Genomic DNA, 25,364 nt, shown 5'->3' with positions numbered 1-25,364 from the left:
GGTGGTCGTGAGAATTAACTTAAATGACTGCTTCTAGTAAGCATTTAATCAGGTAGTGGTTGTTGATGCTACTGTTACTTTCATCTTGCGGCAGACTGCACAATACTCAAAATACTCACTGAGGAAAGGCTCAGGTAAAATAGGCCTTCTTCACAGGGAAAGGAGTCCCGGAGGAAGGGCTGAAGCAAAGAGAATTCCCGCCCAAGTGTTATTATACGATCAGGGACGTGACAGTGGGATCCAAGAGAGGAAAAAAATGTTACAGATGGTTGGGGTTGAGGGAGGTGGGCAAAAAAGAATTTGGATCTGGAAAGACACTAGAGAGAGAATTTGTGTAATGAAAAGATTGTTTGCTTTGTGGTGTGAAATGATGCCTTCTCCTCCATTTGTCATGAAAACATCAGCAAAGTCTATATTACTCACCAGATTGGCGAGGATAAAATTCAGCAGAGTAATAGAAACTCCAGAGAGCAATGTTATAAACAAGACAGATGGTTCTTTCTCTCTCACATAAAAGGAGAAGATGGTCCAGGGCTGGTATAATAGCTCCACACCATACCAAGATCCCTTCGGTTTTCTGTTGTTTTGCCTTAGGTACAGCCCTTGTCCTCTTGGTCCAGCATGAATTTTGGAGCGCCAGTCACAACAACTATATTCCAAGTGGCAGTATCAAAGAAGGGGAAGAACAGGTCTTCACTCTTTCTCTTTCGGGATTTTCTAGAAACACCACACGACACTTCTTAAAACTCAATGGCCAAAATCCTAGAGGAGAAAATAGGTAGTAACCTCTTTGACATTGGCCACAGCAACTTCTTTCAAGATACATTGCCAAAGCCTAGTGAAACAAAAGCAAAAATGAACTTTTGGGACTTCATCAAGATGAAAAAGCTTCTGCACAGCAAAGGAAACAGTCAACAAAACAAAGAGGCAACCCATAGAATGGGAGAAGATATTTGCAAATGACACTACAGATAAAGGGCCGGTATCCAAGATCTATAAAGAACTTCTCAAACTCAACACCCAAACAACAAATAATCAAGTCAAAAAATGGGCAGAAGACGTGAACAGACACTCCCCCAAAGAAGACATACAAATGGCTAACAGACACATGAAAAAATGTTCATCATCATTAGCCATAAGGGAAATTCAAATCAAAACCACATTGAGGGCGCCTGGGTGGCTCAGTTGGTTAAGCGACTGCCTTCGGCTCAGGTCATGATCCTGGAGTCCCTGGATCGAGTTCCGCATCGGGCTCCCTGCTCGGCGGGGAGTCTGCTTCTCCCTCTGACCCTCCCCCCTCTCATGTGCTTGCTCTCTCTCATTCTCTCTCTCTCAAATAAATAAATAAAATCTTAAAAAAAAAACACATTGAGATAACCACCTTACACCAGTTAGAATGGCAAAAATTGACAAGGCAAGAAGCAACAAATGTTGGAGAGGTTGTGGAGAAAGGGGAACCCTCTTACACTGTTGGTGGGAATGCAAACTGGTGCAGCCACTTTGGAAAACAGTATGGAGGTGCCTCAAAAAATTAAAAATAGAGCTACCCTATGACCCAGCAATTGCACTCTTGGGTATTTACCCAAAGAAATAGATGTAGTGAAAAGAAGGACCATATGCACCCCAATGTTCATAGCAGCAATGTCCGCAATAGCCAAACTGTGGAAAGAGCTGAGATGCCCTTCAACAGATGAATGGATAAAGAAGATGTGGTCCATATACACAATGGAGTATTTCTCAGCCATCAGAAAAGATGAATACCCAACTTTTACATCAACATGGATGGGACTGGAGGAGATTATGCTAAGTGAAATAAGTCAAGCAGAGAAAGTCAATTATCATATGGCTTCACTTATTTGTGGAACATAAAGAATAGCATGGAGGATGTTAGGAGAAGGGAAAAGTGAAGGCGGGGAAATCGGAGGGAGAGATGAACCATGAGAGACTATGGACTCTGAGAAACAATCTGAGGGTTTTAGAGGAGAGGAGGGTGAGGGGATGAGTTAGCCTGGTGTTGGGTATTAAGGAGGGCACGTACTTCGTGGAGCACTGGGTGTTATACGAAAACAATGAATTATGGATCACTACATCAAAAACTAATGATGTATTTTATGGTGACTAACATAACATAATAAAATTAAGTTAAAAACAAAAAAAACAAAAAAACTCAATGGCCAACAACTCATCACATAGCCACTCCTAGTAGAGCTTTAGGTTAGGAAGTATAGTCTTTTAGCTGGACCAACAATATGCCCAACTAAAATTCAGAGTTCTCTTACTGAAGAAGGGGACTTATCAATGCTTATAGATTGTATTGATGGGTATGTTATTTGCATATGCTTCACAAGAGTTAGGTCATTAAAAAAGTTGTTTCCCTTTTCTCTCATTCCATTTTTATTCCAGTTCTAAGCTAACACTTAATAATTCCATGTAAGTTTATATCTTATTCTTAGCTCTCCAATTAGATTTGGTTTCACTGAAGGTTTGGTAGGCCTACAGGTCTAGTGTAGGGCAGGTGATGCATCAAGAAACAAACTGCATCCAGATAGTACTGTAGTGCAACAATAAACTTTTTATATGGTAGTGGGTTAGATCAAGTACGACCCTTCACCCAGCCTAATGTTATAAAGGTGTACGGTTCTCAAACTACTTGATCTGATTCCTCATGGGCTTCTTCAATTACTGAACTTGGACATTTGTGAAGTACAAGAAAGGCAGTAGGGAGCTGCATCCAGTCATTTGTATCCCTAGCACTGTTTGCTTCATAGATTAATGGTAAACTAAAGTGAAAGTAGTTTAAACTGAGTCATCATCTCATCATTCTTTGAACTTGGATTGGATTTTATAAGCTGGCTCAGCTCCAAAAGAAAAAGATTATGCTCCACATATTTCCAGTAGTTTTTCTGTACTCTCTTTCCTACCACATTTTGTATCATTGGGCCAGCATGGCCCATGTACATATGATCAGACCAAAAAGAAAAGCTGATAATGCTTCAGCTCTGTTCAATGCTCCTATTTAAGGTTATCATTCAGTGTCATCTGTCCTTTTATTCAACAAATATTCACTGAGCATTGATGATGTACTAGGCACTGTGCTCTGTGCTAGGAATATAGCAAAGAACAAGTTCTTAAAGGTCTTATCAGGCATGCCTTTCCTGAAAGTCCCATCCAAAGTAGTTTCCCTCAACCACCCTCTATTCTCTCCTTCTGCCTTTTATTTGTTTTATTCATATCAACTTTCAGCAATCTATTTGTCACTTTTTCTTTTTAGTCTTAACTCTATGTTCCATGAGGGCCAGAAGATTCCCTCTGTTCCTTTCACCATTGCATCCCCAGTGTCTAGCACAGTGTGTTACATAAACCCTTAAATATTTGACTAACATAATGGACCCTCAATTCATATTTGTGGTTTTCTGATCAGAGTTCAGAACTTAAAATAAATAAATTCCTCCCAAAAAAAGCTTTGATAAAAATCTCTTTACTAATTGAATCATTCAGTTAGTAAGTCAAATCATCATTTTCCACAATAATTCTAATTACTAGTATGTGCTTTATATAAAACAAGATTTTGGGAGATTAGAACAACCTAATCTCCCACTATCATTCTTACGTTTGCCAAACACTGTCAGACTTTATTTCCCAGCAGGTGGCGCTCCAGAGTAAAGCTGAATATACTACTACTACCCACCCTCTCTAACTCAAACCCTCCACCCAAGACTTTTCTTAATTGGTTATAGATTAATTGGTAAGTGGTTACCAATGAGAAAAGTCTTCCATATTTTTCTTTCTAATAAATTCTTCACACTCTTACGTGGCATTTAGATAATCCTTGTTGCAGGAGAATCCCTAAACAAACTCAGATGTGCCATACAAAAAATTCTAAGGAAAGAGTTAAAAGTAAAAACTTCCGTGTTGCATTCCAACAAAATTTAGAACTGAGGAGAGGTGAAACGTAAAAGCAAGATCAAAGGCAAGGAGAAAGAAAATTGCCTCAACTCATTTAGAGATCTGACAAACTTGAATTAAGCAATTGACAGTCTAGGTTATCAAATTAAAAAGTTCTCCAAAACAATTTCGCTGACTTCCTATTACATCAGATGGTCAGAATATGCAATTTTACACATATTCACTATTTTATTAGCTGTTTTATGGAAGTGTGATTGTAAAGTTTTACAATTGGCAAATTTTTTTTATGTCCACATTAAAGCTGACTCAGAGAGATTAGGTGACTTAAGTGAGATAATTAGCTAGTAAATTGCACAAGAGGAAATAGAACACAAAACTTTTGACAACTTCGATGCTCATTTTTCTATATCATATTAACCTTTCTTTTTATGCATCTAAGATTTCTTCTATAGTATTTGAATTGAAGTCACAGATTTCGCTTTTGCATTTTGGAAAAAAATTTTACAGGTACATATTTAGTATACTAGTTAAGAAATTATGCATTCAGATTTAAGGAAAAACAAAATCTCTCTATTCCCCCTCCAAAAAGTCTCTCAGAGTCTGCTTAGAATTTCCATAACACCCATTCTTCTAGGCTTAAGGTCCATTATAATAGTAATAAGTTATTTGGGGGAAAAAGTAACTTAAACCATTTTCACCCAATATTTTAGCAAGAATTAGTTTATTACATTATCAACATTAATTACTTAGCAAAAGCCTAGGAAAATAAGGCAGAAGACTTGGCAATCTTGTTGGCGAGAGTAGAACATGGTCATTAATAGATTCTGGAAAGAAATAAGACACCAAAGAGTATATACTGGATGATTCCACTTTTGGAAAATTCAAGAATAGGCAAGGTTAGTCCATGGTGAGAGATATCAGAGCAGAATTTACCTTTGTAAGATTATCTCTAGGAGGAAGCATAACGGAGCCTCTGAGCTCAGAATATCCTGATGATTTTTACACAGGTGTATAGCTTATCAGAAGTCATAGAACTATATATTTAAGTGTGTGTATTTCTCCATATGTAAGTTATGTCTTGTTTTAAAAAATAAATTTTTTAAAAAGCGAGAGTTCTGAAGTCAGATCTGACCAACCAAGGGTCTGCCATTTATTAGTTTTAAGATCCTACATGTTACTTAACTTCTTCAAGCCATAGAAACCTCATCTGGAAAACTGGGTAATAATAATAGCTACCTTATGGGGTTGTTGCTTGGATTAAGAGAGCTGGCACACTTAGTGTTCAATAAATTTAACAGTCATGATTATCATTGTTATTACTACTAATATAAGTAGGAGACAAAAGAGAGGAGCCACATTCCACGTGTAAGACTAGATTAAGTGGAATATCACAAAAGGGCAACCCTGAAAGCCTGTAGACAGAATTAAAGCATGTTGCCTGAAACTTGAGAGATAGTGCTAGAATAATCTGGTAAATTTAGGCTACTGAAGCCAGATTACCTGAGTTTGAATCTAGACTCTACCACTTCCTACACATTGTTAAGCTGTCCAAATTCCTTAACCTCTATATGAAAGTGGGGATATTAATATCTACTTTATATAGTTTTTGCAAAGGAAAGATATGTGTAGAGAAGGGAAAAATAATAACTTTGTTTTAGAACTAGTAATTTAAATACCTGTGGAATATTTACCACTAAGATAAAATAACAGCAGTAAGTCTTTCATCTTGGCTGGGTCATTCTCATCATTTATGTCTCTATTTAAAAGTCATATGCAAAGATGGGGAGCCCGGCTGGCTCAGTTGGTGGAGCATGTGACTCTTGATCTCAGGGTTATGAGTTTGAGCCCCACGCTGGGTGTAGAGATTACTTAAAAATAAAAGCCTAAAAACAAACAAACAAACAAACAAATAAATAAATAAATAATTGTATACTAAGAGAAGTCTTATGAACTATTCTATCTAAAGTAGCATTTTAGTTTCCTAGGGCTGCCATAACAAATTAATACAAATTGGGTACCTTAAAACAACAGAAATTTGGGAAGGTGGGTGGGGGTATGGGGTAATTGGGTAATGGGCGGGCATTGGAGAGGTCATGTGAGCACTGGGTGTTATATGCAACTGATGAATTATTGAACTCTACATCTGAAATGAATGATGTTCTATAGGTTGGCTAATTGAATTTAAATAAAAAAAAACAAAACAGAAATTTACTCTCACAGTTCTGGAGTCTAGAAATCTGAAATCAAGGCCCTTGCTCTCTTCCAGGGCTCTAGGGAAGAATCTTTCCTTGCTTCTTCTAGCTTCTAGTGATTGCTCGCCATTTTTTATGTTCTTTGACTTACAGATCCGTACTCTAATCTATCTCCTTTATACATTTTTCTCCCCTGTTTATCTGTGTCTCCATTTCTCTTTCATAAAGACAGGAGTCATTGGATTAGGACCCACCCCAATCCAATATGATTTCATCTTAACTGCAAAGAACATATTTTCAATAAAATCATCCTCTGAGATTCTGGGTGGATATGAACTTTGGAGGAACACATTTAACCTAAGTAACATTTACTAATAAGATGAAAATAAAGTAGCCCAATACATAATAACAATTCTCTATTAAAAACACTTATTTTCTTCATAGCACAATTTGATTTTTTCACTTCTTTATTATCTGCCTCTACCAACTAGAATCCTAAGTTTCCTGAAGGTAGGAATCAAGGTAGTGCCTGGCATTCAGTTGAGGTTCAAAACCATTTGAAATAAATTAATTAGTTGATTTTGACTGGGAGAAATAAGGAAAGACAATTCAGTATAAAATAAAAAGTTCTTAGCTATTGCCCTAGGAACTTTCTTACCACTTTTAAGTCATATTTTTACTATAATTGGTAGATAACCAAAATAAATCAGTTGAATACTGAAAAGGTAAGCTGATCAACCAAGTGTTCCAGCCACAACATGGGGAATTTAAATGACATTCTGAGTCCTGGGATTTATAAGCATTCCTTCAGAGGTCACAGCAATATTGGGAGAGGAAATTGGACAGAGAACAAATGGCCTCTACGTCCCACTTGCACCTTTGCTTCAACCATTCTCATTTATTTTATGTAGTTTTTGTTTGGGGAAAATAAATAGCTTTTTTCTTTAGTGTAAAAATCACCAATCTATAGGGAAGCAAACAGCTCATCAGATTGGTTTTTTCCTCTTATTTTGTATAAGTAGATATTCTCTCTTTATTATTATATTATTATTTACATTTAAAATATTCTTTAAATTAACATATAATGTATTATTTCTTTCAAGGAGTAGATATTCTCTTACAGTAAAAATAATTAATTGCTATTTGGTATTGCCTTCTTGATAATGAGAGCTAATGTATACCTTCACACCTATGGAATGTTTAGTTGAGTTCTAAGAGTAAAACAATCTTTTGGTTGGTTGATTTTTTTTTTAACTCATAAAAACCACTTTCAATCCACATCACAGATTTGTAAATTCACCCTGATGTTTGAACCCCAACCCCTTACATAGTGTTGTATAGCTAAAAGAGCATGAATTTAGGAGTCAGATTAAACTGGGCTTGAAATTATCTTAGTTATTTCCTATGCGTGATCCTAGGTAAGTCATTTCTTTTAGTTTCTTATGTGCAAAGTAGGGATAATGATACCTACTTCATAAGATTATTATGAAAATTATAGAAACAAATGATGTTTAAAAGCACCTTGCACATAGCAGTTACCAAATAAATGTTAGTTTCTTTCCCTCAAATAGTATATTCAAAACTTTTTAAAAGGACTTGTCATCACCCTTTCTCTAATCTCAACTTTCTCATGTTGAAAAAAGTTGGTATTCTATTTATTACTTAATAAAGTTAACATTTTCTTATATTTTTCTTTCTGTATATGCCTAATAGAAAGTTATCTTAAATCAGTAAGTGATTAAAGGTCTTTCTAAAAACATAATTCAAAGAGATTAAATAATAGAATATTTATAGCTCAAAGAATATACATTGTCTATCTTGATTTACACAGAGTTTTTGAAACTGGCATAAATATCACAAGTGGGCATAATGCCCTATAAACAGATGGATGTGAATGCTCAGGTGCCAAAAATCCAGCCTGGCTACAGTTCATGTAGAATGTTAAAATGGTGACAATTCTTGTAATTGGTCATCTGTTCCTAGTAACAACTAAGTCTATCAGAAATAGAAAACAAATTCTGAAATACAGAATGTTCATTCAACCTTGAGTAGGAATTTATAAATATTTCATATTCAAATATTTTTTTAATATTTTAAGGCCTATCAATGCATATCTGATGTAGACAATCTTCTTTCCATGGTCGTAGCTAAAAAAATACCAACATAAGGGGTGCCTGGCTGGCTCAGTCAGTAGAACACGTGACTTTCGATCTTGAGGTCATGAGTTTGAACAAAATGCTGGGTGTAGAGATTTAAAAAAAAAAAAATCAACCTAAGTTGTTGGTTTATAAATAGTTTGGCTCTTCTAGTGTCTCCTTTCTAGTTCAAATTTAGCGGAGTAATTCTTAAAATCAACATGCAGAGATCCTTAAATTATGCAGTAATTATATTTGCAAAGATATAACAATGAGGATGTTCATTTTAATGGTATTTACAATAGAGAAAAACTGGAAAATACTTAAATGATCAACAACAGAAGACCAATTAAATAAACTGTTCTAGCTATACAATGGCTAAATTATGCCATATCCAAACTACACTATGCAGCCACTAATATTATGTGGTAGAAAATATTTAAATGGGAAATGATCATCATCCTTTACCATGAAAATATATAACACAAATGATTATACAAATTAATGTTTCAATCAATGATAAACTAAATAGATTTGGGAGCTCTTTATTCTATATTCAGAATCTATTTCTCATCACCTTCTCTATTATTGCTCTGGTCCAAGTCATTATCTCTGTTAACCTGGACTATTGCTATAGCATCCTGACTGGCCTCCCTGCTTCTGCTTCTTGCCCTGCTCAGTCAGACCTTAACAAAATAAATCATGTCCCCGCTCTGCTCCAAATCTTTCAACAGCTTGTTATCTCAGTTAGAGTAAAAGTCAAAATTACCAAAATACTTACAAAGACTATGTCATTGAAACCTGCACCTTTCTCCACAAGATTCTCTCACCTCATGACCTCCCTTAGCTTGTCTCCTACCGCACTACCACTTGCTCATTCCTTTCCAGTCTTACAGGTCTTCTTGCTGGACCTTGAATACACTAGGACTTGGCATTTACAGTTTTCTATTGCCTGGAATGCTCTTCCCCCAGATCATTAATGACTCATATTCTTTCTTTCTCCAGTTTTCATTTAGTCAGCTTTTCAGAGAGGACTTCCTTTTATCCTATTTATTATTGCAACCCTCCCCCTACACACACACCCCTACCCTGAACTCCCTTTATTTCTTCTCTGCTTTCTCTTTCTTCCTAGTACTTAACCACATCTAACATAACAAAATTTTGCTTATGTATTAGTGTCTATTGCCTGCCTCACTCTCTCTAGAGTTGATTCCATAAAGCACCTTTGCTTCCTGAGTTTTGCTAACCGAGGTATGTCCACCTGGCACATAGTAGATTGCTAGAGAGAAGGTAACATGAGAAGACCTTTCATTCAATAATCCAGTTTCTCAAGGCCAAGAATAAGTTGTGAAATTAAAGAGAGCAATTTAGGAGGGTTGAAACTTAAGGTCTGTATTTACATAACCATCATTATTATTATTTTTTTACTAAGAACTGTCACAATGAGAATTTATCTGTTTATCAATTTCATCCACTAATCAGGTGGCCAACCTAAAAATCCAAACCAGAAGTCTAAAAAAAATCAAGTTAGTTTGGCTTTCTTAACTGTTGTAAAGTTTTTAAGGAGAGAAGGGCTATTAAATCTGTTGTGATAGATTAAGTTGAAAGGTTCTTAGTCAAATTTAAGTTTCCACATTATAAGAATATGTAAACTACAAAAGCTTGATTAAGCACATTGAGATTTTTTTTTTATTTGAGAGAGAGAGAATGAAAGAGAGCGAGTACATGAGAGGGGGGAGGGTCAGAGGGAGAAGCAGACTCCCTGCCGAGCAGGGAGCCCGATGAGGGACTCGATTCAGGGACTCCAGGATCATGACCTGAGCCGAAGGCAGTCGCTTAACCAACTGAGCCACCCAGGCACCCAAGCACATTGAGATTTACCTGCTGTACTTTTTAGGTTCCACAGTCATAAGCTTGTCTGACAAATGTGAAATGTGTGTGGTTTTCTTCCCCCTAGTTATTTGTCTAGTGATTATTAATAATCAGGCCAACGAAGCAGTTATTTGGCATAACACTAGGTTTCCTTTGCTACAGCATAACTTTTTATTAATGAGGTCAAAAGAATATTCTACTGAAACTATGATAATTCATAGCTGATACCATTAACTTATAGAAAATAAGACCTAGGGCCACTTATTAAAATTTCATCCTCTTATTCAATCTGAAAAAAAACTTCTTCTTAGAAAGTCTGAATTTATATCTGTTGATTAGGAAAATAACAAAAATTATAATTTAACTAATACTGATTTCTGAATTTTTAACATATCTATACATTTTAATTTGAACTATGGGAAAATATGCTAATGACAACTCTTACAGTTATATCATCAAATAACTTCCCAAATAAAACCTTAATAAGCATAAGAATTCTTAAGAATTCTTGCAGAAAAGATTAGAAGTTGTGTTTGTTGCAGTAGACTTCTAGAATTTTCATTATACATCCTGCACTTCTACAGAAGGCCAGTTTCATGGGCATGCAACCTGTGCCAGAGTGTAGGCCTCTGTGCTTGGTTGTATAATCAGACTTACTAACTAACTACCCGATACCCTTTTTAAAGTAAGGATTGTTTGGCTTTGAGAAGATCATATATAGAAGAAGTAAATTTCCATGGAGAATGTGTGTAGGTAGAAGAAAGGCATAGTGAGGAGAAATATGGCAGCAAAAAATTCTGGGAAGCTGGAAGTCAGTATGAACTGCTCAATCTATCTCCACTACATACGGTTCTAAACTTAAAATTTCACATGAACCTCCAGCTCTGCCCAAAGTTAATGGGTCAATGTTGCCCTTGATCAGGAAAAACTGAAGGAGCACAGTGTCTATAGATCACATTATTCTGCATCAGGTTAATTGGCTAATAGTCCTTCTTCAACTTTCTATAATATTTATAGTTAAAGTTGTTGGGTCCCTAGGCCTTGATAACTTGTGTAGTACCTGATTTCTCCAAGATTGGGGTTTATCTTCTCCCATCCCCAATCTCCCATAGAAATGGAGTGCTCCTGCAGGAAAGAAAGTACTTCTCAATGACAAGGACCTAAAATGATTAAGGGGTAGGAGTCAAAGATTAACTTGTTTTCCTAAGGACATCTTAGACACAACTGATTCTGACATATGATCTAGTTTAGCATCAGTAGCTGAGGGCATGTGTAGTTGGGTAAAAACAGGGGATGTGTTACCTTAGTTACTCAAAGATTAAGTCTATCAGACAGCAGAGTTCTCATGGTTGCTTTTAAAATACAATGCTCCTATTTTAATAGCCAGGATGCTTCTACTGCTATGTTTAACATTTATGCAGATTGGGGGGGGGGAATTAGAATGCCGCCCTTTCATCTGCTTATCTTTTGAATCTTTAGACTGTTGATATAAAAGCAAAAACCAGGTGCCTGGCTGGCTTAGTCCATAGAGCATGAGATTCTTGATCTCAGGATCATGAATTTGAGCCCCATGCTGGGTTTAGAAATTACTTAAGAAAGAAAAAAAAAGCAGAAACATTTTGGAGTCAATGTTAAAAAAACAACAACAACAACATTCTGGGGCTAAACTTAATACCCTTCATGACCAACTTTTTATATGTAAAAGCTGATGATTACCAGTTTGGCTACACATTTTTTTTCAGGTAATAGAATCCCAGATGCCACAGAAGAAGGAAAAAGGGTGGAAAGCTTGACTTTTCTCCTTTCCTAGCTAAGGGAGGCATACTATATAAACACTTTTCAAACTTTGTACATTATAGTATGTACGTATATATATATACACATACACACACAACATTCACACTTCACTTCTGACACTTCTAGTCACCAAATGTGTGGGTTTTTTCCCCCACACTAAGCAATTCTCCAATTCTCTGTGGACAGCAACAGGTGTCCTACAATTCAATTTAATTCTGACAGTATCGACCTGGAGACAGCATCAGATTCCATAGTTTAAAGGCTCAGTCCCACAAACATGCCCCCACTTCATATGCCAATCCCAAGTTCAGGTTGTTACCTATGCTTTGAACAACTCACTATAAATTGAGGTTCCCACAATCCCTTCCTTGGGTTCAATTATTTTGCTAGAGTGGCTCACAGAACTCAGGAAAACAATTTAATAGATCACCAGTTTATTATAAAAGGATATACAACTCAGGAACAGCCAGATGGAAGAGATGCAAAAAACAAGGTATGGGGGGAGGGGCATGCGCCACTCTCCCGGCTTCCATATGTTTACCAACATAAAAGCCCTCTGAACCCCATCCTTTTGAGTTTTTGTGGAGGCTTCATTACAGTAGACAGGATTGATTAAATCATTGGTCATTGGTAATTGAGCCAAGCTCCAGCCCCTCCCCTCTCCCTGGAGGTTGGGGGGAGTGGGGGGGGTGGGGGGTGGTGGTGCTGAAAGTTCTGTTCAAGGTTCCCCTGGCAGCCAGCCCCCATCCTTAGGGGCTTTCCAAAAGTCACCTCATAAACATAGTCTTAGGTGTGGTTTACAGGGGATCCTTATGATTAACAAGACAACTTTATCTTTCTTATCACTTAGAAAACGCCTAAGGGTTTTAGGAACTCTGCCAGGAATGGGGATAGAAACCAAATACATATTATTAAAATTACAATATCTCAATAGTATAATATTGAGATATACAAGTTATACATGTATCAATCAAACAAAAAGTGCTAGTGAAACAGTTACTTCATGAAAAATCATTATGTTGACAAATAAGAACTGGATCTTTGTCCTTGGAAAATGCATAGTCTGTTTTTGGGAGCTAAAACAGACAGGAGACAGCATCTACTAAGTGTTAAATAAGTGCTAAGAAAATAAATTCAGAATAGGAAGGGGAACACTGTAGACTGGGATTGAAAGGAAGAATTTTATGAAAAAAATTAGTTAAAATTTTTTTAGAAAATCAAACATGCTATTTTCATGTTAGTAAAAGAAGTATATAAAATGTTTAAGTTTATTAAACATTTGTGACCTTTCAGTGAAAGATATGGTATCTAAAGTTACAAAAAGTTGGGGCACTTGGCTGGCTCAGTCAGTAGAGCATGTGATTCTTAATCTCAGGATTGTGAGTTCAAACCCCACATTGGGTGTGGAGCCTACTTAAAAAAAAATTAAAGTTAGAAAAAGTTGCCTGTTAATACTGATTCAAAAGTACAAACCAATGGATTGAAATATAATTTTGTCCTTAAAAAATTAAAACAGAAAGCAATTTGAAAACGGAAGAGAAATATTGTTACTATTATCTTTATGACTCGTTGTAATTGTCTAGTTACTTTTTTAAAAATTTAGTCATGTCTTAGGAACATAAAGATTAGAAGATTTTACTTTGCAGAATAACAGACATTGCATATAAATTGATGAGGGTTGACTTTAAACAAATTTATAATAAAGTTAGTGATACTTGCAAAACAGATGGAATGAAGCAAAAATAAGATGAAAGAATCTAAATTATTTTAATTTTATTGAATGAACTCATAAAATTCTATTTTTCTAACTACTCATACTAACAAATGCTTGTTAAGCCTGCATTCAATTTATAGCATGAAGTCAGTCATCTATCATGTTTTCCAGTTTATCTTATTTTGGATTTCTAACATAACTTTTGACACCAGCACCTATGAACAAGAAAGAAAAGATATAGTATATTTTTTGTGTGACCTACACATGCCAGTATATAAAAATATATACATTTCTAATCATGCCATTTTTTAGTGCCTTTTAAAATGGTAATGCTTCAGGGGCGCCTGGGTGGCTCAGTCGGTTAAGGGGCTGCCTTCGGCTCAGGTCATGATCCCAGGGTCCTGGGATCAAGCCCCACATCAGGCTCCCTGCTCCGCAGGAAGCCTGCTTCTCCCTCTGCCACTCCCCCTGCTTGTGTTCCCTCTCTCTCTGTGTCTCTCTCTGTCAAATAAATAAAATCTTTAAAAAATAAATAAATAAATAAATAAATAAAATGGTAATGCTTCAGAAAAAAATAAAATGGTAGTACTTCATAATCTCAGATGATAAAAACTATATCTATCTATCATGGCTATCATTTAAGTAGATAAAACATAACAGATTTACACCTTCAAGTAGTTATATATAGTGAAGGTATATCATATCCACTCTATTTTTTATAAGCTAAAATAATAATGAATCTTGAGGAGCTCCTGGGTGGCTCAGTTGGTTAAGCATCTGACTCTTGATTTCGGCTCAGGTCATGATCTCAGGGTCTTGAGATCAAGCCCCACATCAGGCTCCATGTGGGGCGTGGAGCAGAAAAGAAATAATGAGTTTTGAAAAAAAAATAGTAACTTCCTTGACTGCAAAAGCACAAGTATATGTGTGTTTTGTAGGTATGTGTCAATGAGAGCTGTTCCCTTACATAGGCACTTGGCTATCTCCCTCACCTCTTCAGGTGTTTGCTCTGGTCTAATTTCATTGAGACTCACCCCGATTAGCCTATTTACTAATGAAACCTATCCTCCTCCTCATATTTATATCTCCCTTTCTCTGGCCTACTTTTTCTTGTATAGCATAAATCATTTCCTAACACAGTATATAATTTATTATGTTTATTATTTATCATCTATCTTTTCCTGCTAGAATGTAATCTCCACATAGTCAGGGATCTTCATCTGTTTTACTTACTGGCATGTGGCAAGAGCCTATAATAAAGCCTGAAACATAGCAATCACTCAATAAAGTTCTGTTGAATTAAAATGGAATGAAAGGAATGAGACCAGAAGCAACAAAAAATCAGTTTCTATGAAGATATAACTATACATAGCAATATGCTACTTTTTGTAAAGACAAGGTAACTGTGTTTCTTGGAGGGGGCTGTTGATTTTGAATCTATACATATGTCTATATCTATCTATCTGTCATCTATCTACTTACCTATCTACCTGTCTCCCTACCTGTCTATATAGGGAGTCTTTAAGCAATATTAAATTCATAGCTAACACAGCTGACACCAAAATCACCTACCAAATGAACTTGTGCAACCTCATTTCCTGCAGATCACTTGCTCAAATATTACCTCCTTACGTAAGTCTTCACTGACCACCTTATGGAAAAGAGTACCCTATCCCATTGTCACTCTCTAGCCCTTATCTTCCTTCATTTCCTCCATGATTCTTATCATTGCATAATATTATGATAAATATTTGTTTATTGTCTATCTCCTCCAGGAAAACAGGGAACTTATCTGCCTTCCTTACTGCTCTATTTCCCTGCATTTGGATCAGTGCCTGGGACATAGTAAATATTTGTCAGCATGAATGCACTGGGAATTTGCATGCCCTCATGTTGTTCTTCATATGAGAATGATCCAATTGTTTGTCCCCAGATCTGAAGTTGCTAAGCAATCATTTGTATTGTATTATTCTCTCACTAATAAAGAATAATTCTTCATGCTCCATACCATATTGAGTGAGATAGTTAAAAGTTTTGAACAGGTATATGCTAGATATTATTCCATCAAATATCAATGAAATTCACTACTGATCTGGAATATTAAATCTTAAATCATATTAAAGATTTTATTTATTTATTTGAGAGAGAGAGAGAGAGAGAGAGAGAGCAGGAGCAGGGGGAGGGGCAGAAGCAGACTCCCTGCTGAGCAGGAAGCCTGATGCGGGGCTTGATCCCAAGACCCCAGGATCATGACCTGAGCTGAAGGCAGATCCCTAACTGAGTCACCCAGGCACCCCTAAATCTTACATCATATTAAATACAAGTTTTAGATTTACTCTTTGCTCTTTTCTGGGTGAAACTATTAATTTTATTGAATTTGAAGTAAACACATTGATCTAAAATTCCGTGAAATTTCATTTAACTTAAAAACTTAAACAAGGCCAATGTAAAAAGTAAAGAGGTAGTTTAGGTCCCTTTGCTCTTTAATCCTACTTTTTGGTTTAAAATCTGGGCTGGGTGACAATAGCAGGATTGAATGACATAGCTGCCTGTCTTTGTAATGGATGGCAAATGTAAAAAGGAGCAGGACTTTAAAAACTACATTCTGTAAAGAGTGTTGCTTACTTTATTGTCTGGACCCCAGAATCTTCATCAAAACTGTCAGTTATGGATACACCTCTAAAATACTTGTAAGGATGTTCATAAAAGAGAGTGATGAATAATTAGAGAAATCACATTTTTTATAAGTAAGCATAAATTTTTTTTAAAGATTTTATTTTTTTATTTGAGAGAGAGAACAGGAGCGGCGGGGGGTCGGGGGGAGGGAGAAGCAGACTCCCTACTGAGCAGGGAGCCCGAGGAGGCAGGGCTCCATCCTAGGATCATGACCTGAGCTGAAGGCAGACACCCAACTGACTGAGCCACTCAGGTGCCCCAAGCATAAATGTTTTTAAGTATTTGTCTTCAAATACTTAAAATGTTTCAAACTCTTGAGAGAATAAATAAGAAATGTCCTTATTATTTTCAATAACTATCCCCAACAATACCAGGTAGAACTTCGTTTTTTTCAGAGGGTGGCTCCTTTAATGATACCATACATATATATTCTATGATTTTCAGCCACTTAATTAAAACATAACAACCTAAGATTAAAGAATCAGTCTTGTTAACTTGAAAGCTTCAGCCTCTAGCTCAATTCAAAACTCATCTCCCCTTCTTCCACTTACCCACCAAACCCAATACAGGTAAAGCTCTAGTGACTTTGGAGGGAGTGGGGGAGTATCTGGATCTCAGACACCTGTTTTTCCTCCCTATTCTAGATATAGTGCCCTTGTTTATCACAAAGAGAAGGGACAAAGAAAAGGGCAAGGTCTTCCTTACTTGAAAGAGAAAAGGGCACATGTTTCCTTACTTGACTGGGTAAGAATGCAATCTTCATTAACTGGATATTGATAATTTCTATGTGACAGTGTCCAAAAGTTGTGTTGCAGCTTACTGGACCACTTTCATTCTTCTTGTTGCAATGGTTCCCTCTTGCTGTAGTCAGCCCTCATACTGACAGAATGGCTCAAGCCTTTCCTGGGATTCGCACCACACATAGGAAACTTTATTATTCTTGCCACACTAAATGATGGGCATAGGGCTGCTTCCCTGCTGTCCTGGTGGCCTCTCAGTCTATCATTGTTCAAATCCTTTTTCTCCTCCTGCACTCTAGGAGATGAGCAAGTCCTGTGGCTAAGCAAATGTCCAACAGAGAAAAGATATGTGTCTCCCCCTGTTTTAGAAAACCAATCTTTAGAAGTGACTCTCTTCAAGCACTCTTCATGCCAACTACATATTGGGAACAGCTTGTTCCTAAACACTGCTTTCTCCAACAGTTCTCCTTTTTATCTCTCTCTCTCTTTTTTTGTTTTTTGACTAAGAGTGGATAGGAGTGGTAGTGGTGGTAGTGGTGATAGGGCTGGTTGTGACACCCAGTTAATGCTGTGGGGTTTTTTTTTAAAGTTATTTTAACTTGAAATGTGGAACATTGTTGTAATGGATCTATAAAAATATTCAGCTATAACTATAGTATTGTTGTGATATTAAATGTCAGCCAGTCCTTGTTTAATATTTATTGGTAAACCTTAGACTTAAGTGGTAAGAGAAATAGTTCTTATTTGGTCCTCTTCAAAACAACAGTGATATCCAGTTCACATCCCATGCCAGTTCCTTATAACAAAGTTGATGGTGGAGAATCCTCAATCTCTGTCTACAGGAATCCAAATTCAAGCCATTCAAGTATTTTCTTAAATGTAGTTAGATAGTTCATGGTTTTGTGAAGCATGAAGTCTTAAAATCAACTAAGGCACTTTGAGACACACGTATTAGCATATTAAAAATTCCAGCAAATGTTGCAATAATGAAACTTCTTTTACTTGGTTTAACTCAACATTCCCTATGCTTAATTTACAGTGGGATCCTTTTTTTCACAGAGTACTTACCAGTATCTCATGAAAATAGTCAGAGGAACCCAGTTTGGATCCTCCCTCCCTCTCTTTTTCCTCTTTGTAATTTTTGTGTCCACAAGGAACTACATAGATCTATGCAAGTTCTTCAACTTAAAGAAGTATAATAAGTATGTCTGCTGTTGGTTCATTCAAAATAGAGGCTTTCTCCTTCCTCTGCGACTATAGTAAGAGTTGAAAGAAAGAGAAAGAAAGAAGAGAAAGAGAAAGAAAGAGAAAGAAAGAGAAGAAAGAAAGAAAGAAAGAAAAAGAAAGAAAGAAAGAAAGAAAGAAAGAAAGAAAGAAAGAAAGAAAGAAAGAAAGAAAGAAAGAAAGAAAGAAAGAAAGATTCCTTGGCTTTTAGCAGGAAAAACTAGCTTTTGGGATGAGGCTACCAGAAAAGGTCTTCCCTCCTATTTAGAAGTCTTATGTGTTATGATTTCTTTTTATGCTACACTAACAAATATCTCCTCAGTAGCAGCAGCTGAACTTGTAAGTGAATATTTGGCTGCGTAAGTGAATAATTGGCTGTTTCTCTGGGTTTTGCCATTTAACTGTTCTATGCCCACTATGTGGGTTATGCTTATGAAGACTGATTTGCTAATTGTAGGCTGTTTCATTAAAAGGAAAAGAGAAGGTATGGAGATAATATTTTTCCAAGATCACCACTATTACCAGTCAAAGGTTTAGCAGATAGCACAACTTTTAAAATCTAGAAGCTAATAGGCACTAAACTTACTTACACCGATGAAATACAAGTGTTTTATGACATACGGTGTATGCCTCTATTCTAGGCAGTCTTTTATTTTATTTATTTTTAAGTAATCTCTCCGACCAACATGGGCAAACTCACAACCTGGAGATCAAGAGTCGCATGCTCTACCAACTGACCGAGCCAGGCACCCTCCTCCCTAGCAGTCTTCTAAAAACACCTTAATTGACTGATTATAAGTTCTAGTTACTTCATATAGAGTAGCTATATAGTTGGATAAAATTCCAGCTCTGAACTATTCTAAAACCCCAAGCTCTTAACCTTTGCTTCTCAAATTTCCAGTGATTCAGTAATATATTTTTGAATATTTGTGATTTCTCATCAAAAACCTTTAGTTTTGAAATCTTATTTCAAAAATAACTTCAAAATGTAACTATACTTTGGATCACAGGGAAGACCATTATATAAATACATACTTTCACATGATTTGAATGCCAGGTTTCTGTGTTTATAACTGAGTTAGAGCCAAGCTATAAAACTTAAATTGCTCTGGGATATAATAAAGAATAAAAACAAACAAATGAATGATGCATACATGCCAGGTAAAGGTCAAATATTGAGACTGCTTGGTTCTGAAACAAAGATTTTTAAAAAAAATTTTAACAGAGAAAACTGGTGGGAAACTTGAATTATCATATAGTAATACAGATATTCCAAATTAAAACAAATGTGTGCTGTATTAATTTCTAATGATGTCCAATGATGATTTAGGCTCAGCAAAACAATATTGTTTTTTTCTTTGTTACATTAAAATTAATGTTATTAATTTCAAATATTTTAGCTTAATTTCTATTATTTCTAGTTTAATAGTTAAAAAAGAGCTATCAGCACAGATTTACACCAAGTTTTCTATGTTCACATAGCACATATTGGGATAACTTTATAATAAAAATAATTTATCATATTAGGAATACACAAAAATTCTTATATGGTGTTCCTTTATTATTCAAGATTGAGCAACTGTACTATATAATCTGTATGGCTGGTGCATAATAGGAACTCAATAATTGTTAGTTGAACCAGAATTTTAATTATCTATGTAGGTTCTCTATATTTATTCATTTGACTGATTCAGCCAAGATATCTTAAGAGTTTCTTTCTCATAATAAATGCACTGAACCCAGTCAGGTTTTTTTTAAAGTCCGACTTTAGTTTAGAAGTGGTTTTATCTATCTATCTATCTATCTATCTATCTATCTATCTATCTATCTATCTATCTATCTATCATCTATGTATCTATCAATCATCTATTTATCATCCATCTATCTATCTATCTATCTATCTATCTATCTATCTATCTATCTGGCTCAGTGTGGAGCCCAGTGTGGGTCTTGATCTCAAGAGATCAAGAGTCAGAGCTGCAATCAAGAGTCAGAGGCTCAAATGACTGAGTCGCTTAGGTGCCTACCCAACAGTGAATTTTAGTGGTTCTTAAGACTTTTTCACTAGGGGGCACTTAGAGAATCTTATGAAATCTATGGGCTCTTTCCCCACCAAAATATATATATATTTTTTATTATATATTATTTATATGTATTTATTATATATTTTATATATACACATATATATAATATAAAATACACAATATTACAAACTACATTTTTTTAAAAAGAGAGAACAGGCTGTGAAGCCTGTGAAGGTGGAAATAATCTGTATAATTGAAGGCAACCTTTCTTAGAGCCTCCATTTCCTCATCTGTGCAGTGTGAATACTACCCATCTCATGTTATGCAGCTTAGTGAAATAATGTAATTATGATGGTTTCAGTTTAGTAGATGCCAAATTAAGTGGTAGCTGTAATTATTATCAGGCCAATACTGACCTCCTACTTTATCTCTAATTGCTGTTTGAGGTTTTCTTGTGCTGACTGGTTTGTTGCAGCTACTTTCTAGTTTCTAAAATCTTATATTCTTCTCACTGGTTATCTTATTTATTTGGTTTTCCTTTTAGGCTATTTTTACAGATAGTGATCCACAAAAGCATGGGAGGGTAATAACATCTTTAATGTTTGGGTCAAAATACTAAGCAGCTTTAACATTGCTGTGATCCATTCCAAAGGTGATGAATAAAAATAGTAATTCAATATAAGGATAAGGATATTTGAAGAGCAAAATATGGTCACATATTTAAATTAGAGATCTGCTATATACATGTGGCATCCAAGAAAATGGAGGAAATTATACTATTATACCTATATCACATAGTTTGAGAATTACATGACAATAAAACATGTGTGGCACATAACTGAGATCCAATCACATTTGAATAATGAATAATAAACGGATACCATGTCAGAACAGAACAATATATTCAGATGAGAAAGCATTCATTCTATTATCCTCAAAACTGGTCATATTAAAAGCATCCTTTTATGTTTATATCTGGAAAACAATTCTACAAGGATACAGAAAATCTATGGAGTTCAGAAAGTGCCATGAAAATAATGCAAAACTTTGGAAACGCAATTATAGGAGAAATTCTTATATAATAAACCCTAAGGGACTGTCCAAATTCCTTTAATTTCATTGTCATTTTGGTATTTTTAAGTGTCAAATATTCCATGAAATGTATAGGTAACAGGTTGAAGATAAATTTTTTTGTGTTTGAGATAGTCACTGTAGACATCATAAGGAGGTTTCACAAAATGCTTAAGTTTGATTCTCAAGTAGAATAAAATGTTTTTATAACTGAACAGTAGAGTCCCTTAAAAAGTGACCTTAAGGGGCGCCTGGGTGGCTCAGTCGTTAAGCGTCTGCCTTCGGCTCAGGTCATGATCCCAGGGTCCTGGGATCGAGCCCCGCATCGGGCTCCCTGCTTGGCGGGAAGCCTGCTTCTCCCTCTCCCACTCCCCCTGCTTGTGTTCCCTCTCTCGCTGTGTCTCTCTCTGTCAAATAAATAAATAAAATCTTTAAAAAAAAAAGTGATCTTAAAAAGAATACGTACAATGGAACATATCCCCCTCCCCAAATTATGGCATTATTAGAGATGCTGGTCATTCATCATCACAATGACTCATTTTAAAGATTTGAGAGAGCATGCATGTGCATGTGTGCACACATGGGAGAGGGACAGAGGGGATGGGAGAAGGACAAAGAGACTCTGCACTGATCGCAGAACCCCACGTGGGGCTCTATCTCATGACCCTGAGACCATGACCTGAGTGGAAACCAAGAGTCCGGTGCTTAACCAAGAGTCAGATGCTTAACTGAGCCATCCAGGCACCCCTCACAATGACTCATTTTAGAATGGTGAATGCTTCAAGTACAGTATGTTCTAATTTTTTTTATTGAAAGATTTTATTTATTTATTTGAGAGAGGGAGAACACACGAGCGAGGGGGAGGGGCAGAGAGAGAAGCAGACTCCTCGCTGAGTGAGGAGCCCGACCTGGGGTTCGATCCCAGGACCCTGAGATCATGACCTGAGCCAAAGGCAGATTCTTAACTGAGTCACTCGGGCACCCCTGTTCTATTTTTTTCTTTTTAGATTTTTAGATCTTATGCTCTTATTATTTTATGCAATTTTAAAAATATGCATAGAAGCCGAGTTGATGATCCAATGACAGTTTTCATTAGTTCTACTGAATTTGTCACAGACTGGGAAGGTGAGCTAAAGGCTTTATTCCCTGCATATTTTGAAAGGTTTCAGAGTTGAACACAAGTATATTTAACTTGTTGCTGAGTTTTCCTAAACCTTGGCAACTTAAGGCATCCTGGTGTATGTATTAATTAGTGAAATATTTGTTTCTCTTACTTAACAGACTTGTGACAACCATTTTGTTTAAATGAAACTGGTTTGGGGCACCTGGGTGGCCCAGTCGGTTGAGCAACTGACTTTTGGGTTTTGGCTCAGGTCATGATCTCAGGGTCATGATATGAGGTCTGGCATCGGGGTCTGCGCTCAGCAGGCAGTCTGCTTAAGATTCTCTCTCCCTCTCCCCCTGCCCCTCCTGCTCGTTCTCTCTCTCTCTAAAATAAATAAATCTTTAAATGTAACTGGTATCATGGGTACTCACAGAAAATTTCCAATGCAGTTTTTGAGAACTAAATTAACTATTCATGTTTATCCAGGTAACTGACAAAGAGTTCCTTTATGAAACAATATGTTTCTCAATTATTAACCAGGTTACTTACTTTTGATTTCAAAAACTACTGTTTCTGATGTACACTGAATGTGTATAATTTTTTGTGCCAGACTTTTGTTTTCAAGCACTGTAATGTGTGACGGATGATTAGAAACAATAATATATTAAGGTTTCTACTTAACCCTTTCAGGACTGAACTGTGGTTTTTTTTAATTTAATTTTTTGAGTAATCTCTACACCCAACATGGGGCTTGAACTTACAACCTGGAGATCAAGTGTCACATGCTCCGCTGACTGAGAGGGCCAGATGCCCCTGAACCACACCTCTCTAAAAAAATTTTTCCCGTGTTATGATTTTGTCAGGACTCAGTACTGTGGTGGTCCAGATGTAGGTTTACATACTCATTTTTTGTTTACTTCTTGGACTTTGCAGCATGCTCTACACATTTAGTCCTTAAGGGATTTCTTTTACAAATTCCGTGGTATAACATTTATTAGCGATCAGATGGAAAATTGAGCAAGTTTATACCATAGTTTTGTAGAAAAAGAAATCTGCTAAGCTCTATATTTCATCCATGAACAATTTGCAATGTGGGAAGTTTCAAGGGATAAAAATAAAATCCAAAAACAAAAAAGCAATGTAAAAATTTTAGGTTAAACATGAAACAGTTCCTGAGAGCAAGAGGACTGAATAGGATGGAATCAGTTGAAGTGGGGGAGGGAGCAGTTTAGATCGCTTCTACCAGGACCAAGGTTTTCCTGGGATCTATATATTTCATAATCTTTATTGTTTCATTGTCTTCATAATCTTCATTTTCTTTTATACTGAATGTATTTTCACTTTAAGTTCCTCAGTTACAAAACAGGTTAACATTCAGCATTTGAATGACTATCACTAAATGCATCACTATTTAAAAAGCACAGATAATTCTTTCATCAACCTATTGTGTATATATACATTAATTTCACTCCCACTATCATTTCAGTACTTAATCCCTGTTTCTCTTTTAAACAGATTTCAGTTAATTTTTCATTGCCAGAAAAAATGTACTGGCTGATTACATGTGTTTTAAATTGATTTACTATTACATACTCATTGAATCTTGAAACTTTTGGGGGAGTTATTTTACTTTAAGTGAAAGATACTTTATAATTCATACAGAGTAATTGGCATTATTAAAAAAAACAGCATTTAAACATTCAACAGTTCGTGTAGTTGAGTAAGCAAAATAAAAAGTATTTTGTTGATTCTTTTGCACGATGTGGAAAAAACTTTTATTGTATAAAAGTGATTTGAATGGGAAAAAATTACATCACATTTTTTTAAAGATTTTCTTTATTTGACAGAGAGGGACAGAAAGTGGGAGAGCACAAGCAGGGGGAACAGCGGGCAGAGGGAGACAGAAAAGCAGGCTCCTTGCTGAAGAGGGAGCCCAACTCGAGGTTAGACTCCAGGACCCTGGGATCAATCATGACCTGAGCCAAAGGCAGATGCTTAACTGACTGAGCCACCCAGGCACCCCTACGTCATGTTAATTTAGAGATGATTCATAGATATTTTTTTTGATTCATAGATCATTTAAAGTAATTATCTTTGCAAGATGACAGTGGTGGTGTTAGGTGATAAAAGTGGGTATGATATAAGATATACTACAAATGATTCTATTTGACTTAAAAAAAAATTTTGAGAGAGGGAGAGAGAGCGCACGCACCTGCTTGTAAACACAGTGGGGAGGGGCAGAGAGAGAAACTAAGCAGACTCTGCATTGAGCATGGAGCCCAGCGTGGGGCTGGATTCCACGATCCTATGACCCTGAGATCACGACCTGAGCTGAAACCAAGAGTCAGATGCCCAACCGACTGCACCACCCAGGGGCCCTTATTTATTTATTTTTTTCCTTTGTGGTGCTAACTAAACCTTGGGAATGGATTGATTAGCAGTGACTTATTAAAAGCCAACTATCAACATTTCTACATTCTGCATTTTAAAACACTCCAAAATCTGCCACCATATTCTACATAAATTCCACTAGCCTCCTTCTGCTTCTCTTAGTCTGGTTCTAGTTCCTGGCCCATGCTCATTTCTGCTTCTGAGCTGGCCCGAATTGGGTTGTGTTCCCCCCGAATTTATGAGGTACTAATTTGCACTACCTCAGAACGTGATTGTATTTGAAGACAGGAGCTTTAAAAAGATAATTAATGTTAAATGAAGTCATATGAGTATGCCCTAAGCCAATATGACTGCTGTTCTTATAAGAAGGGGAAAGCTAGAAACAAACTCACATACAGGGAGAATACCATGTAAGCTTATGAACAGAGCCATCTACAAGCCAAGCACAGAGGCCCCTGGGGAGAAAGCAACTGTGTCTCAGACTTCTAGCCTCCACAACTGTGAGGAAATGAATTTG

At 36.2% G+C, this 25,364-nt stretch overlaps 1 protein-coding gene across 25 annotated transcripts in view; it reads right to left on the bottom strand.

Annotated features, from left to right (window-relative positions):
- Nucleotides 1–25,364, bottom strand: part of LOC129045780 (uncharacterized) — a 202,396-nt gene that overhangs the window by 172,061 nt on the left and 4,971 nt on the right. For 6 of the 25 annotated variants that reach the window (XR_010411444.1, XR_010411450.1, XR_010411446.1 and 3 more), the window contains exon 3: nt 424–762. The exons of 16 other annotated variants lie outside the window; for them this stretch is intronic. Coding sequence is in view for 1 of the 9 variants with exons in the window: in XM_064590894.1 (XP_064446964.1) it covers nt 11,166–11,230 (65 nt within the window). In the remaining 8 variants the exon portion in view is untranslated. Of the gene's footprint in view, nt 1–423; nt 763–11,165; nt 11,231–25,364 lie in introns of those variants that run through there. 3 more of the 25 variants (XR_010411439.1, XM_064590894.1, XR_010411448.1) reach the window with 2 other exon arrangements.

The sequence above is a fragment of the Mirounga angustirostris genome, unplaced genomic scaffold (genome assembly GCF_029215605.1).
Source record: "Mirounga angustirostris isolate CCGP_5_RB_7025 unplaced genomic scaffold, mMirAng1.0.hap1 SCAF_5, whole genome shotgun sequence".
Lineage (NCBI taxonomy): Eukaryota > Metazoa > Chordata > Mammalia > Carnivora > Phocidae > Mirounga > Mirounga angustirostris.
Note: the sequence above shows the minus strand (reverse complement) of the source record. Positions and strands in the feature narration are given on the sequence as shown.